Raw genomic sequence first — 16,011 nt, 5'->3', positions numbered from 1 at the left:
GACAGAAATGTCAGAGGTCGCAAGCATATGGATGAACCCGACTGCCAAGTTGATGGTAAGCTGCGCTGTAGCTGTGTTCTTCCAGGGAACAATGACGATCTCCAAGGGTGTCTGGGAAGAGCGAAATCACCTGGCTTTCCCTGTTCCAGCGCTCTTCACTACACAGTAGTCTAGGTGCTGTTTTAGCTATGCAGACTCGACATGTACATCCCCAGCAGTACATCCCCAGCAGTACATCCCCAGCAGTACATCCCCAGCAGTACATCCCCAGCAGTACATCCCCAGCAGTACATCCCCAGCAGCGCTCCCTCGCGGCCTACTTCCCACCGCTTACTACTGCTAACCCCCCGGGGCTACAGGTGCGCCTCGGTAGCCCAGTACGCAGCCCAGTAACACTCCAGCTCGAGACACGCTGCGAGCTTCTTGCATTCTTGCCGCAGTGTATCAAGCCAAAAGTAAAGCACTCTCAACAAAATTCAAGATCCTAAATTCCTACATATCATTTATTCATGTGCGTTTCTCTCCGCAATCGACCATAGGATGTGGAAAACAGGGCTTCCCGTTCGCTCAGCCGTACTTAAGCCACATGCCGGTCAGTTAGTACTACCGTGGGTGACCAGGTGGGAATCCTGACTGTTGATTGTTTTTGCCGAATTTTTTCATCTCATGTTTACTACTTACACTTGGTCAATTATCGTTTTGGGGTCCTTTTTATGCCGCTGCACCGAATGAACACTCGCCTGCTACGATTTGATTTCTCCCAAATTACAAACCACTTTTTGTCGGTCCTTGAGTGGCGCTTGATTCCAAGTCAACACGCGCATCATTTTCCTGCAGATGCCGCTGGACTTGTTCTGTTTTCATTTTTTGGTCGCGGCACAGGTACAGGCCAGTCTGTGGCCGGTGAGGGTGGCCCGTCTATTGGTCGAATGCCGAGCTTCTCACCTTGGGCCAGATGGGAACCTAGGAGGAACGGATCGAGACCTCATTTTAGCTGAGGGATAACGCTCAACAGTTGTCATACATTGGCAACTCATGCGTGATGGCTTTGTGTGGGCCTTTGTTGTTGTTGTTGGGTGGAACAGGTAGAAGAGATAGCCAAAGGGAACATTGTTTACCCAAGTTGCAGTCGAGTCGAACCCTTTGAAGTTGCAAATCGGTGCAAAGTGCCAATATAGCGACTGATGACGATGCTGAGTTGTGCTGGGCCACGAGTGTTTGCCGCTGTCCCTGTGTCACATCTTGTCACGATCGGGCTAGGCATGCAAGAAACTCGCCCGGTTGCTACAACCAACGACTCCGTCTGCCACACTTGACAACATTTGAGCTGTGGCAAACGGCCATATCGCCCAGCATACCGCCGTATTGATCGATACACTCACTCAACAGAGAGCCACGTGAAGGACCGGTCGAGATCACCCATTCTCCAACGAAGAACACAGACACACGGTTGAAACCGACTCTTGTGCTGCTTTCGGCTGGCGGTCGACAACAGAAGCGCCTTTGCCATGATGCCAAAGCAGCTGCGTTTGCCGCAATCCTCGATAATGGCAATGGCCCGGCAAGAATCAGCAAACGCTAAAGACTGTTACGGTAAAAACCACACCCCCTGCTGGTTGACCTAGCCTCGAGGCTTTACCAGGTCCTCGGTACCCGCACCAAGGGCGCTGCCTCTCTGCACGGACTCAGACCAGCCGGACGGAAACAGCACCCGCGGTTGGGTTGCACTCGCTCGCAACAACGAATGGCATGGCGCAAGGTTCGCCAAGACTCGAGGAAGAGAGTCACGGCCTCGACTTCGTTTCGCGCATCTGAACTCCGTCAGTCTCCAAGAATGATTTGGGGCTTACCTCGACGATTTCCCAGTAAAGCTTGGCGACCGCATGAGGACCAGTGATCCAGCGCTTCACAGATTCGCCCTTGTTTGCGAGCTTCCGTTGTAACTGGGCTCCTGATGCATAGCTGCACGACCCATATCAAATCGCCTGGGTCTAGCCTGGCATAGAGTTTGGCTGGACCACAGACATCACTGTTTAGGCTCGAGCCTGGTCGAAACCGTTGGCGGTGGGCAGATTCAGGTCCTCATGGCTCAGAAAAGCTCTTTCTCCAAAAACACTTCACACTTGGCCGCTTGTGTTGCTCTTGCTTTTCATCCTCACTTCTCATACAGCCTCAGTGACTCTCGTTTGTCTGCACCTCGACCGATTCAACAAGAATGTCTTCCTCCTCCGAGAAACCAACATCGACAAAAGAGGGTGGCTCCAGTCAAGACGAGATCAAGCTTCTCGAGCGCGAGTCGATCTTCGAGCCGACGGCCATCACCGAAAAGCGTACACTGTCCGCTGCTGTACTCATCAACCCGGACCGCGTCGAGGCCCTCGCGTTCATCGGCTTCCACCTCATCGAGAGCGAATCCAGTTTGTTGCCGGCTCGTCTCGAGGCCGCAACGAACGGACGACCAGCACACAGTTCTCGACAATGATGCAGCCTCGGCCACAAGGTGCCTTGATTTCGCTTGGGCGTTCTCCAGAGACCGAAAGTACCAAGCTCTGGCTGGGCCTTGCACGGGACGACCCAGAAGGGCCACACGTCTCTCCGCACAGCGTGCCGTTCTGCTGAGCGCGGTGTAAGGAGTGATCAGAATCGCGCGGAATGATTTCCAGGACACCTGAAATGGCTCTGCATGTCGCGCGCCTCATTCTCCGAGAGAAAATCGGCAAAGAACAGAGCCAGGAGGCCGTAACGTCGCCGTGGATCGAATCTTCAGCCTCGTCAACCTCGTGCGGCTGTTATGTTAATGTAATGACACTATATCAAAGTTGTAAATCTCTCCTTTTTTGAGCAGTCTCCCGATACTGCCACGGCCCTCGACTTCCATGCTCTCGTTCAGCGCTGGAGACGCGTCGGACTTGGTCTCTCCATGGTCGAAAGTCAAGGAGAACTACACAACGGGATCTTGGCAGGCGAGGAGCGAAATGGAGACGCGATTGGGCTCAAACAAACCACGATCCAAACACCAATGCACACGAGTCGGCCTAGCACGACTCAGCTCGAGTATGGCATGGTGCTCGAGGAGCCATGGGGCTCCCGCCGGACAGAGAGTATGCGACATCGCCACCACTGTCGATCCCGGTGCTGAAGGTTGTCCGGCAACACGGATATGGAGATGCCTGAACCGATGCCGGCTCTGACCTTGCCCGCTTTCGCGGGGGTCAAGAGCAGGGCCCCTCCTTGGCCAGATCAAATGGGTTCCTCTCTCAGCGTTGTGTGCTGCGATGATCTTCATACCGCACAAGATTGAGATTAGGGCGGTGTTGCGTGACAATGTGCTATATCCCTGTAAGGACGATAGATCTGGGAACGCAGACAGATGAGTCCAACAAGATCGGGGGATGCCTGACCCCAGGCGGAAAGACATGCAGTTCTGCCCCGCAGTCGCGTACCCGCCTTCACAGTCGAGTGAGTGCTCAACACGTCCCGCAAGACGCCTTTCCCAGACGGTGGATGCTCTTCTCGAGGGGAGTCGCTCGTCTCCAGAAGACTGGACTTTCGGAACCAGATCAATTCTCTCAACCGGTTAGTGTTCCGGAGATCCTCACTGTACAGGACGCTTGTCTGTCCGATCTTGGGCCCTGACCTTGTTCCTGTTTGATGTGTGCAGTGGGCTGAGTCGGTGATCGGGGCACAGAGAGCCGGAGCTTCTTCAGGGCGGGTGGCAACCAAAATCTCTCGGAATGACACCAAATCCATGACCCAGTCCGTGAGAGGCTTCTCAATCGCCACACAGCGTTGCTGGAGAACATCAGCGTCGAAGGACGAGGACACAGAAACTCGGCCCGCGTGGATTTTCAGACCATGTAATGCTCTGTCAGACGGGCGGACTTTTGGATGAGGTGCGGACCGACCATTGGGTCAATCAGCGCGTCGATTTGCATGAGAAGCGGTCAAAGAAGTTGATGGTTCTGCTGAGAATGACAGGCCCGGCTTGATGCTGTAGCTGATTGATCGCCATCTTCATGTCTCCAACCTCCCGTTGCGCCGGCGGATGAGCATGTCTTGCGCGGCCAGCTCTCGGCGTGGCCTGCCTCTCCCAAGCCCTCTGTCTATTGTGTTCCATAGTCAGGCGGCCTTGACTCTGTCACCTTTGTCGGTCTGGCCGCCGCCAATGATCTGAGAAGTGGCCACACTCGACAGCAGAGTCCCCCACCGAGTCATGCCATTCGACGATGCAACGCAAGCGCTGAAGTAATTGTCGCATACCTTCAACAACGGCTCTGGCCACAGGAAGAAACTTTTGGGCAGCGGAGGCCGTACCACCAGACACAAAATGCCATCTTCCATGATGTCCCTTCCTGGCTATGCCCGTACCAATTGCCTTGGTGCTGCAACGCCATCAGAAAGCTGTCATCTCCAACGCTGACAGCATCCTGCAGAATCTGTTGACTGTGTCCAAGGAAAGCAAGGTCACCCCACCCACAGCCACAGACGCCCTATCGCGGCATCGATGATCATCTTCGATGAAACACTCATCAGCGAGGTCGTGGGGATGCTCCGCAAGAAACCAGACACCGGTTGGACCCTTCCCATTGCCCAAGCCAAAGTCGAAACCATATGCGAGGCTGGCATTGATCAACGGCGCGGCTCCGAGGTGGGAAAGTCCTCCTTGAAACCTTCCCAGTGGCCACAGGTTACTTCGAGAGCGCGACAGCTTTGTCGGCGCAAGGTCACACCTGCGGAAGGATGGTACGCCACAACTTCCCGTCTCACGGCAAGGAGAATCACGAGGCATGATAAACCATCGCGGTGTGTCTGAGTAGGGGAGATGCGCAGACTCAATCTTGTCGAAACCCAGGTACAAAGCCGTCCCGAGGAGCTGTATTAGAGAACCAAGAGATACCCTTCAAGACACGCGGTTGCAGAGGATTGAATATGCGCAGTTCGCAAGCGCACAGGTGGGTTTCGGCCGGGTTTTGCTGCCCTGCGGCTTTCTCGTTTGTTTGCCAGCTTTCACCTAGCGCACCTGCTGTTGGATCTGGTCGGAATGGGGCCTCTTTACGCTCTGTGTCAGCTTGTTGTCGCAGGACAGCGGTTGCTCGGAGTGGTTCTGGCCGCCTCTTCATTCCGCCAGGCATCAAACGATAGAACCCGCCTCTGGCAGAGACGGCAACTGTTCCAAGATTCCAAGGTCTGATGCGCCAAGTACGGATATTGGACATGAGAAAATGTTCAATGGGCGAAGCATTGGTTCGGCGACGAAGGCTTCTCGATCCAGCCCTTGCTGCAGCTTCGGATTCCGGGAGATTTGCGATCGTTTTCGAAGCATCCGACCCTTGTCGAACGCAACGGGGTCGAAGACGAACCCATACGATGAGCCTATGACCGCGACATTCGCCCCATTCCTCCCCATATCGCACTTGGAGCACTTCGTCTCGAGTACAGCAATACGCTTGCGTCTTGCCGAAGGCCAGCACCTATGTGCCTGGCATTCGTTGTCGAAGCTTGTCCAAAGCGGAGCAGTCCCGAAGACACAAGATATCGACTGGGCTGTGTCACCTGATGCCGTGTCTGCAATGCGTGGCCTAGAGAGCCTGCTTCACGTCGAGGACCGCAGTTCGGGTCGCATAACTTGCAACACAAGGTCGCTAGAGTCGAGAACGGACACGAGCGCGCACGTTCAGTGGAGGCTGACCACGTCTCCTTCGCCCACAGCCATCTGAGGGGCGAGGATTGACGGTTTCCAGTGCCACAACATGACGGTCCACACAGTCCGATGTCCAACAGAACACTTGGCTTCGGGAGATGGCGATGCTCTCAGCGACGTGTCAGGCGGCCGCGAGTCTTGCAGCGCATGGTATCCGTAAGTGTGCTGTTCGCTCGCGGTTCGTTCTGACGACTCGAGCATCTCGCAAGCTGCGTTGTGCATGGCGTCGAATAATCCACTGTTTAAGATTGAAATGACGGCATCTAGAGGCTCATGTTGGGCGGCAGCCTCGTTGCAGGTGCGCTTCGTTTTGTCTCTCATCCTTCCTCTCTCTGATTCTTGGTAACATCACTGAAGCCGGAGATGGTGCAAGTGCGGTATAGACTTGTGCGGCTAGTTTGCAGTATGGATGGAGGTGTAGAGCATGATGTGGCTTTCAGTACAGCCTGCGAAGAGGACTGCTGCGAGTGTCAAGGATTGCCTTGGGTCTGTGCATCCATCTCGTGCGAAATACGGCAGACGATGTTCTTTTCTCCGCGTAACCTCCTCTGCCATGACGCCGCGGTTCTATCATTCCTCGTCCAGGGGCTCGTGCCTTCAGCCGTTCTTCATTTACCTCAAAGGCTGCAAAAGCTTGGGCGGATTCCACCCATCGCTGCAGGGGGGTCGTGGGAGCACAGTTGGCAACCTCTGATTCCCACACTGGTCTCTGCTGGCGTGGATTTGAGCAGTGCCGCCGCACCAGAAGGACGTCTGGAGGGACATGGGATCGTGCAGCCGACATGAGTATCCAATCTGTTCGGTGGAGGGAGATGATCGGGACCACTTGCTGGAGAAACTCGGAACGTGCTTGTCGTGGCATCTGTAGCGCCACGCATCGCGACGAGGACGAGGACAAGCCCCAATGATGCCAAACACTCATCAGCTTCTCTTCCAATACGCTTGACTGTGTCCCGCTACGGAATGAAGCCACGGAATGCCAATTCAAAGGCTTGCTGACAACTCCGGCCCGCCTCCCAGGCTTTTTCTTCCTTTCGGGTGCCTGATCGCCGACAGTCTGAACTCTCGTCTAAGCCAGTCGAGTGCGGCATAGTGAAGGTCAGATTAGCACTCCGTGCAAAGCAGGGACGGTCATCCAGGGCATAAGAAAGCAGCATCAAAGCCTTTCTCCAGTAGGATCGCTCTATCTGCCACAGGTTCGCAGCCATGAGAAACCCAACCTCTGGCCGAAGACGAGCATGAAGCCTCCTTCCAGAGTCCCGGACATCAACCTCTGCCGTTTGTCTCAGGTGGTGTCGAGTTGTCTTGTCGCAGCGCAACGCCACGCAGCTCTAAATCCCCGTTATTTGTCTGCCTTGGTCACTATCCACGCTGGAGGGCGTTGGGAACGTGGTGGTGTCAACTCCAAAGCTGGCTTTGCTGTGATCATGACGGTGTTGCCGGGCGAGGTACCTGCAGTATCGACCGTTCATAGCCACCGATCAGGCTTCGCAGTAAGTGCCGTGTGTCACACTCTCCCTTTCGACCTTCAGAACTGCTTGTAAGCCACGACATCCATCTGTGTGCAGATCTTGGTCGGTGATTCCCAACTTCAGCATCATCGTGTCTCATCCCAGCTATAATCCTGCCATGCTAGCACTGGTCGATGCGTCGCCCAGCCGAAGCAGGCGAGAGGGACAGGGCTGCTCCAAGAATGCATATGCAGTCGATCCCCAGGGGTAAGCCGGACGACGGAACGCCGAGGTGCACCGGATGCTGGAGAGCATGGGCCAGTGCAGCAAGAGACAGTGACCCTTTTTCGATACAGCCGCCAATTGCGTTGTTCTTCGTAGGTTTTCTGTGGCCTTGCAGTTCCAAACAGGTGGCTTGCCTTGATATTGTCGAGCCTAGGAGAAGCCTGCGAAGGTGCGAACCGCCGACTTGAGTTCAGTGCTCGCTGGCAGACAACCCCGCAGTAGCAGCATGTCGGAGGCCTCTCCGGATGGGAGTCTGCGATGCATTCTCAGGGAGGAGTGTTCCCAATTTGACAGCACAGGAGGCAACACTGCGGTGTCGTCGGAGAGGAGCACAATGGGCACAGGACATCCTCAAAAGGGAACATATAGGCGAACGAACCCCAGATCCCGACACACTCGAAAGCTGAACGGGTCAGATCAACCTGGACAGTGCTCCAGGGGGTATGAGTCCACCTCGAAGCGAGATGTATCCACCTATAAAGCAAGCTCCTCCTCCTGTACCGTCTATTGTAAGAAGTCACGCTGGACTCGTTGTGCAAAGGTGAGCAGTCGACGGCCAAGGAACTGTGTCGCGTCCTTCGGTGTGGCAAACGGCGGCTGTCTAGTACGAGTCTTTTCGGAAAGGTGTCAGCTCTAGAGTCTGATGGATATCTCGCCGCACAAGAGGAGCCTGCAGCAGTGATTGAGGAGGGAGGGCATGGAAGCAGAGCAATCTGGCTGGCAAGAAGGAAGGTGGTCAATGGTCGCCGGTCAAGAGCTGAAAGTTCATCTGTCAGTACAGGCGATCAAATGGAAAGACTGTTTACCTCTCGCTGGGCACCAGCGATCCATGCCCATTCGCCCAGAAGTTGCATTCCGAACTCGGGGCAGCATATCCCGACACACAATCGGCAGATCAATGAGGCCGGCGCACTGCTGCTGCTGATGCGAGGGTTTCCGACGGATGGAGCTGGATACAAACCTAGGTTTTGCTTCTACATCTATTGTGGCATATTGTGGGATACTTAAAGCTCCCGCTCGTCAGAGGGCTGGCGAGGGGTCCTCGGCTTGAAAGGAGGATCGAGAAAGGAACAGGTTTTCTGAAGGAACTGGTCACAGAGCAGAGCAAGAAGTGCCAAGCTCCAACGAGACTGCGGCGTGGCGACAAAGCGAAGGCATCAAAAGGTCTCGATGCCCGGGAACCCTTGAACAAGCGGCAATGAGAAACGTATGTGAACGAACATGGCTGCCGATGCAGAAGTGACTGGAAAGACGCGTCGTCTGAGGTGCATATGGTCAGCCAGTCTGAGAAGGCCAGCTCTGCTACAACGACGGTACCAGAGAGTGCAGTGTTCCACTTGTGAGGGAGTCCATTCTCTTGATGACGGTGTGACAGATGCCCAGATGGTCTTTGTCCAGGAAACGACTCTGTGTTGCTGAACGATGTGGAATGGTTTGTTTCCCATCATGCACCAATGTCTCTCTTTGTTCAGGTTGGTATCAATACAGCGCCCAACGGTTGCTTCATGTTTTGACCGAGATGACGACGCGACGGGGGATGACAGGGGGACAACAGGGAGCCCCCAACAGGCCGTTCTGATGCTTGCGTTGGACGACGCCGTGTTGCCCCTCTTGTGTCTGCTCTTGCACAACCACATGATTGCTCCGGTGTCAATCTTCGCACGGGAGGGAGAAGGAGATCGTGTTCGACGGAAGGTTTGCTCGCACGCAATGGCGCAGAGGACGAGGACTTGCCGTGGTGACGAAGATATCCTGCCAGCATTGAACGCTCCAAAGGCAATAACAATGCAGAGCAAGCATGATCTTTGGAAGGAGGACGCATCATGGACATCTTCGGCAAACGCATGCAGTGCCGGAGGAAGCACAATGGACAAGAGCTGTCCGCAGCTTCACTGGTACACATGGCTCGCCGCTTTTAGACTGTCTAATCGCCATGAAAATGGAGGCACAGGGCGGTATTGGTCCCGTCCCAAGGCGGTGAGCGATTCTGCCTTGGCTTGTTGTTTACTCGGTGGTTCCTGAGCGTCCGCCATGTACCACAACATGCCTCGTTCCTTTGAGCTGGTCTTCAGCCCGTGGCTCTTCGATCCTCTATACAATCGCTATGAGACACTCCTGGAGCTTGTCAGACATCTGTGTGCAAGAGTATGTCGTTGCCAAACAGCCCCAGTTGCCGTTGTCCCTCGACCACCGTCTGGCTGCAAACACCGCATTTGCTAACCCTCCACTCCAGGAACAGGTGCCCTATGACAGACTCGGAACCTGATATCATGAGCATGAGTGGTCTCGGCTAGAGGTGCCTTCACAAACACATCCCCAACTCTCCTCTACACCTTGCCGCAGCATGCAACCGCCACCACAATGGCTCCCTCTTCTCCCTTCTTAGCATGACGATTGCCTGGCCGCCGCATGCGACCGCCTCTACGAAAGCTCCCTCTCCTTCCTCCTTTACCATGATAAGTGCATGGCCACCTGTCAAACTCCTGAACCTGCTAGTGTGGTGACTACCCACTGGTGGGTGAAGATGCAATAATCTGAGACAATGGAGAAGGAAAAACTCCTTACCTTAACGCACTGGGCTTCCTACCTCCTCAACAACACCTCATGATGTTTCTCTTGAAGCGAACGCCCCTCCAATCGGCAAAGAGTCAAGAACATACTGGGGCCCCTTAAAACCTCCTCGACAACTCCTTATGGTCTCCCATGAATGGCCGCCTTCAACCACGACAGGGTTCCCGACCCTTGCCGAGTTTAGTAGAAGGGCGGCGGGCGGGCGGCGCTTGCAAACATCCTTGCTTTCATCACCATGAAGATACAGTCGTTCCCGAAACCGCCCTCCCCCTTGCTGACACATTGCAACTTTCTCCACACGGAGAGTTAAAATATTAGCTCATTGTGCTATGCCTAATCAATAACAGCCTATCGTCTAATCTGAGCATGACTAAGCGGCAGCTCGGTGTCATTGTTTTCCTAATACCAACCGAATACCGAAAAAGCAGTCCGGTAATAAAACCACACGCGTCGCTCCGGCAGTTCCGAACTCCGCACACCACGTATTAGCAAGGTCTTGGTGCGCCGCAAAGCCTTCGAATGCTGTGGCCTGTGGGCACATCAGCCACCCGAGACGCTGGTGTTGAAATGATGTGCGCAACCAGCGATCACCGTGTCATCGGTTAAGGTTAACTCGCAGGGCACCTACTATTAGTGCAAGGCTGGAGGCTCAATATAATACCTAATCAGGCCTTGGCTGCTGGATCCGCGCCCCGCTCAGGGGAAATTTTCGTTGGGGGTGATTAGGTGCTGATCTCACCGATAACAAGAACCATGCATGCTCATGGCATCCGTTGTTCCACTTATATGGTCGAATAATTTCTCAATTGTTCAAGGAGCCATGAACTATAGCTAGAGCCACTAACAAGGAGCAACCGCCACAGACAACCATAGTCCTTTTATTACTACCGCCATATTCTAGTCCATCCAAATGATAAGTATAGGAGGTTGCTTGGCGTTGATAATATACTGTCCTCTACAGTGGGAGAAAGTAACTCTACACTCGGGACGACCCATCCGTCTGCCTGCCTTGCCGTATTTCTAACGAAGAGGGGCTGACCTTCTTATATGGTGACTTTGATGTCAGACCCAGAAGATGAGGCAAGTCTTTCAACAGATTGTACAAGGCCGCTATGAATACCAAGCCTAAAACACCGATGGGTCCAATCATGGCGAAGATGGTGAACCCGTACGATGCGTTGACAAAGGATTTTTGGGTATTGAGGCGTTCTATGGCAAGCCCGACCTGCATCGCCGTTAGAATCAGGGCAATGAAGACAGTCGCTGTCGCCAGCCAGGTGAGGTTTTCGCGGAATAGATCGCCGTAATGGTGCCAGGTGCTGAAGTACGGGTCGAAGGGCGGCAATTGGCTAAACTGATGGATCGTATTGAGCCTGGAAAGGCGGAGCTCGCCACGATGGAACCGCTCATGGACGTCTTCCGCTTTGTATGCCGCGATGACCTCTCTCACAAATCTCTTCCAGTCTTGCCAGCATGGATCGGAGCCGTCGTTCCTCTTTGGAAAGAGGTGCTTCTCGAGCGCGATTTCGAAATCGCTCTGATAGGATACGAGGCAGGCGAAGCTGAAGAGGAAGCCCATAGCACATTTCCTCAGCTTCTTCCTGGGACACCCTGGCGGCGCCGTGCGGGCACAATTGGCACAATCAGATGGACAAGTCAGGTAGCCCTGCCACACACCGGAATCAAGCAGATAATGCGGCATGGGCTTGACGAAGAGAGTTCCATCGTTTAACCACAGCAGATGTAGATCCATCCGCTCCATAAGTGTTATGCTCCGCCCAATGGAAATCTGGTAGTGTAGTGGTGCCGTCGGGCGTTTATTCCCAGCAAACCACAGATGCTTTTGAACCTTCTCTAACTTTGTGAGCGATAGATCTCTTTCAAGGAAGTCGCTCGGTGTGTCGCCAGGGACTCTAACAGTGCGATCCTCTCGGCGGTGGTACAGAGCTGGGAAGCTATCGACAGACCATATCTGGTCAGTGGTGTTTTCTTCACCCGGCGGTTCCTGTCGGCAGCAGCCGCAAGGCGAGGGCCGTGCCTGGAGTAAGTTGGTCGTGAACTAGCACAGTTGTGGAGTCAGCACGGGAAAATAACACCAGATCGGTTGAGTCTCCGAGACTTAAACTAACCGGTACAGCTTGAGAGACCATGAGTTCAACAGCGCCTTCAAGCAAGCCCGCTACTGTCATCCTAGGCATGCCACGACAGTTGTGATAGACTTCGCTGAACACAGACGACAGCACGGAAGCACCCTGCAGGTTAAGTGCTTCGAAGCTGGCAGCAAGAGATGAGGCTTTGGAACAGACGGACGTCGGTAGTGCATCTCCACAGCAGACGAAGTCGCGAACCTACATGCATGGACAGCTCCGCCGTTCATGCGAGAAAAGGCAACCATCCTCGGTTGACCTGCCTGTTCTTGTACCCACTCCTTCAAGGCTGCGCATTCTAACTTCAGGCACTTCCTTCAAAACAACTCTCTAAACGGGGGCGCCAACAGTTAGCCATCACAAGCACAACTGGATTCAGCCTTGGACTAGGGCCCAAATTTTTGCCACAATTTGCGTCCTGTCTCATTAGGCAGCCGCTAACCTCGGTCAACTCGGACGCCAGTGATGGCCTGGACAATCCCGTCAGTGGCCTTGACGATATTGCTGGCCACCACCGTGCTAATCTCGACGGCACTGTTACCGTTTGTTGCGAAAATCTCTGGTCGTAGGAAAGAGAGACGTCCTAGCGGAATCATAGTCGTTTCTAACCCTGAAAACCCCAAATTCGAGCGAGTATCCCATCTAGGCTGGCCCGGCAAACCCACCTGCTAATAGTATTTTTCAGAATCGTCGCAGTCCATGGCCTCGGAGCCCACCCGGTGCACACATGGTGCAGCACCTCAAACAGTGCCCAGAAAGAGTCCGGAAACATGGCTTCATCAGAGCCCGCACAGGTGACATTCGATGCCCCGGCCAAATCGGTGAACACATGCAACAATGGACATGTGCATCTGCTCAGGGATCTACTCCAGCCCAAATTCCCAGAGGCTAGAATACTGAGCTTTGCCCACAACTCCGACTGGTTCGTCAATGCACCAGTTAAGACGGCACAAGAGATTGGCGATAAGCTACTGGAGCAACTGGCAGAAGCCCGGAAGGACAATCTCGTCAGTATTATTAACAATTCTCAGGATTACCCTTACTGATATTCCTGTCAGCGCATTCCCATTATCTTCGTCTGCCACAGTTTTGGCGGCATCATCGTGAAGAAGGTGAGTCAGCTGTAATCGGCTTCACGTAGTCCCTACTCTTGACAGAAGACAAAAGGCCCTATGTAGAGCCGGAGGTGACTCGGAAGAAATCCTCTCCAATACACATGGTATTATTTTCCTCGGGACCCCTCACCAAGGCTCGTCCGCCTCTGTCGCCGGTGCCATTCTGGCCACCATCACCGCCGTCCTCGGGTCCGAGAACGGTCTCCTGCTCTCGCTGAGAAATCACCGTGACGAGCTCTCCGACCTCGAAAAACTCTTTGCAGACCGTATGAGGGAGAAGGAACAGCTGCGAGAGAAAACCCAAATCTTCTCCTTCTATGAAACCATGCCGACCACTTTAATGGGATGGCTGTATCTTGGCCTTGTAAGTGTCATCGCCGTCGCTCCCAAATCTATACTTTTTAACGTTTCTCCCCTAGGTTGTTACTAGAGACTCAGCGCGGACTCACGATGCTACGGCCATCCCCATCGACACGGACCATTCCGGCCTCAATAAACCCGAAGATGAGCTGAGTAGAAAGCTTATAAGGGTGATCGAGGGCCTCAATGAGTATGCCATCCTCTAATATCAGCTCCCTAAAATCCTCCACTGATATTACGGACCCAGGAACGCCAAGCCAACCTTAAACGCCAACCAGCAGTACGTCGTGGATAAGTTTACTCTTGTCGAAGGCGCCGTATTCGACTCTTACGACGAAGAGTACCCGGAGACATGCCTCGATGGGACCCGCGTCGATCTCCTCCATCTAATTGACCAGTGGGCAGACAACCCGGAGGGCAAATACATCTTCTGGCTACAGGGCATGGCCGGCACTGGAAAGTCTACCATTTCTCGGACCGTCGCCCGCAAATTCGCTAATAGTGCCCGCCTTGGAGCCAGCTTTTTCTTCAAACGGGGTAGACGTGACCGGGATAAAGCTTCACGGCTCTTTCCCACCCTCGTCAGACAGCTTGTGTTACAAATACCTGGTCTGGATGGTCTGGTCGCTCAAGCAATTAAGGCCAACCAAGATATCTCTACCAAAGGGTTGGGTGAACAGTTCAAAACGTTGATTCGTGAGCCACTACAAAAAGTCAAATCTACTCCAAAACAGCATTCGACCTTGATCATTGTGGTGGATGCTTTAGACGAGTGTGAGAACGAGCGCGATATGAGGACAATCATCGAATTATGGTCACGACTACCTCATATGCCGACTATCAAGCTTCGACTCCTCCTAACCAGTCGACCCGAGCTACCCATTCTACAAGAATTCAAAAGGATATCCGCCGAAGTCCATCAAGACATGGTTCTTCAAGATATCGTTCCTCGTACAACGATTCAGCATGACATCACTATTTTCCTGAAAGATGCGTTCTCGAAAATTAGTGAGAATTACAACAATGATACACCTCCGGAGTCACGGCTAGAGCATGACTGGCCTGGCGATAAAGTCATCCAGCTATTGACCGAGATGTCTATCCCTTTGTTCATCGTTGCCGCGACTATTTGTCGATTCGTCGGTGATAACAGGTGGTGGAACCCTCGAGCAAGGCTAGAGAAATTTTTAGAGATGAAAAGCATAGGAACGATGTCCCCAATAGGGCAAACATACCTTCCCGTGCTACAGCAACTGTCGGCAGAGGTGAGTTGGTCACGTGACGCGGAGCTGCTCTATGAAGAATTCCGCGTGATTATCGGATCCATTGTTGTCCTTGCCGAGCCGCTTTCCATCGCGTCCCTAACAGATCTTCTGAAAGACTCCCACTACGACTTCTCTCAACAGGGCATTTGGCAACGCCTGCGCCCACTGCATTCTGTTTTGAGGGTCCCGGACGACTTTTTCGGACCTGTTCGGACACTTCACCTATCCTTTAGCGAGTTTCTGTTGAGCGACGAAATTCGACACGAACCTTTTAGAGTGGACGGCCCGGCTACACATCGAATGCTGCTGATGAAATGTCTGCAACTACTGTCAGGATCTAACGGTCTGCGAGAGAACCTATGCGACCTTGAGTATCCCGGCCAGCTACGACAAGAGGTGGACAGGGCTACGGTTAATAAATGTCTCTCACCCGCATTGCAATATGCGTGCCGATACTGGGTGTATCACGTCCGGCATGGAATGGACCGGACTCACAAAGACGAAGTGCACGACAAAGTGTATAAGTTCTTACGGCAGTACTTCCTATATTGGCTTGAAGCTCTAAGCCTAATGGATAGGATCGCCGAAGTCATTGAATACGTGAGCGACTTACAATCACTTATATCGGTAAGTAACCTCTAGTTAAGAAATCTAGAGAGAAGGCTAGCCCTAAAATGAGCAATAGGTGAATGAGTCAACTCAGTTATCAGCCTTTCTTGAAGACGCGCGACGGTTTATCCTTACGAACCGACATATCGTCGACCTTGCTCCCCTTCAGATTTATTCGTCTGCGGTGATTTTCGCACCACAGACTAGTATAGTGAGGAACATTTGTGGTCAGATCCCAACATGGATACAAAGGTATCCAATAACTCCAGTGATATGGAGTGCGGAGCTACAGAAGCTAGAGGGACACACTCACTGGGTGAACGCGGTGGCCTTCTCACCTAACGGCTCACTACTGGCCTCTGCATCAGACGATGAGACGGTTAGGCTATGGAACCCGCGTACGGGTCAAGAGATGCAGAAGCTAGAGGGACACACTGACTCAGTGAACGCGGTGGCCTTCTCACCTAACGGCTCACTACTGGCCTCTACATCACGCGATAAGACGGT

At 53.5% G+C, this 16,011-nt stretch overlaps 5 protein-coding genes and 1 non-coding gene across 6 annotated transcripts; 3 read left to right on the top strand and 3 right to left on the bottom strand.

Annotated features, from left to right (window-relative positions):
- The first annotated feature begins 529 nt into the window (after nt 1–529).
- On the top strand, nt 530–645 carry PV07_08620. The gene has a single exon (XR_001622148.1). It is a non-coding gene; the product is annotated as a 5S ribosomal RNA (ribosomal RNA).
- A 142-nt stretch (nt 646–787) lies between these two features.
- Nucleotides 788–4,948, bottom strand: PV07_08618 (uncharacterized protein). Its single transcript, XM_016395805.1, has one exon. The coding sequence runs from the start codon at nt 3,416–3,418 to the stop codon at nt 2,942–2,944; it is 477 nt and encodes a 158-aa protein (XP_016245661.1). The 5' UTR covers nt 3,419–4,948; the 3' UTR covers nt 788–2,941.
- Nucleotides 2,216–2,482, top strand: PV07_08619 (uncharacterized protein; the record flags this gene model as incomplete). Its single annotated transcript, XM_016395806.1, has 1 exon — nt 2,216–2,482. One exon carries the CDS (start codon nt 2,216–2,218, stop codon nt 2,480–2,482), a length of 267 nt encoding a protein of 88 aa, XP_016245662.1.
- A 6-nt stretch (nt 4,949–4,954) lies between the features above and the next one.
- Nucleotides 4,955–6,182, bottom strand: PV07_08617 (uncharacterized protein). Its single transcript, XM_016395804.1, has one exon. It carries the CDS (start codon nt 6,020–6,022, stop codon nt 5,675–5,677), a length of 348 nt encoding a protein of 115 aa, XP_016245660.1. The 5' UTR covers nt 6,023–6,182; the 3' UTR covers nt 4,955–5,674.
- Nucleotides 6,183–10,822: 4,640 nt separating this feature from the next.
- PV07_08616 (uncharacterized protein) lies at nt 10,823–12,333 on the bottom strand. Its single transcript, XM_016395803.1, has 2 exons — nt 12,138–12,333; nt 10,823–12,067 (listed from the first exon to the last, which is right to left on the bottom strand). The coding sequence occupies exons 1-2, from the start codon at nt 12,204–12,206 to the stop codon at nt 10,985–10,987; spliced, it is 1,152 nt and encodes a 383-aa protein (XP_016245659.1). The 5' UTR covers nt 12,207–12,333; the 3' UTR covers nt 10,823–10,984.
- Nucleotides 12,334–12,491: 158 nt separating this feature from the next.
- PV07_08615 (uncharacterized protein) lies at nt 12,492–15,537 on the top strand (the record flags this gene model as incomplete). The annotated part of the gene is made up of 6 exons (XM_016395802.1): nt 12,492–12,784; nt 12,841–13,162; nt 13,214–13,267; nt 13,323–13,634; nt 13,690–13,820; nt 13,878–15,537. The coding sequence occupies exons 1-6, from the start codon at nt 12,621–12,623 to the stop codon at nt 15,535–15,537; spliced, it is 2,643 nt and encodes an 880-aa protein (XP_016245658.1). The 5' UTR covers nt 12,492–12,620.
- Between the last annotated feature and the right edge of the window lie 474 nt (nt 15,538–16,011).

The sequence above is a fragment of the Cladophialophora immunda genome (genome assembly GCF_000835495.1).
Source record: "Cladophialophora immunda strain CBS 83496 unplaced genomic scaffold supercont1.5, whole genome shotgun sequence".
Classification (NCBI taxonomy): Eukaryota; Fungi; Ascomycota; class Eurotiomycetes; order Chaetothyriales; family Herpotrichiellaceae; genus Cladophialophora; species Cladophialophora immunda.
This window is presented reverse-complemented; position numbering and strand designations above follow the sequence as displayed.

Excerpts from the sequence above, each read along its gene's own strand:
- PV07_08618 (XM_016395805.1), bottom strand. The coding sequence starts at position 3,418 with ATGTCTTTCCGCCTGGGGTCAGGCATCCCCCGATCTTGTTGGACTCAT.
- PV07_08617 (XM_016395804.1), bottom strand. The coding sequence starts at position 6,022 with ATGAGAGACAAAACGAAGCGCACCTGCAACGAGGCTGCCGCCCAACAT.
- PV07_08616 (XM_016395803.1), bottom strand. The coding sequence starts at position 12,206 with ATGCCTAGGATGACAGTAGCGGGCTTGCTTGAAGGCGCTGTTGAACTC. Across the intron at positions 12,068-12,137 it reads TGGTCTCTCAAGCTGTACCG|TTCACGACCAACTTACTCCA; the intron begins GTTAGTTTAAGT and ends CAACTGTGCTAG.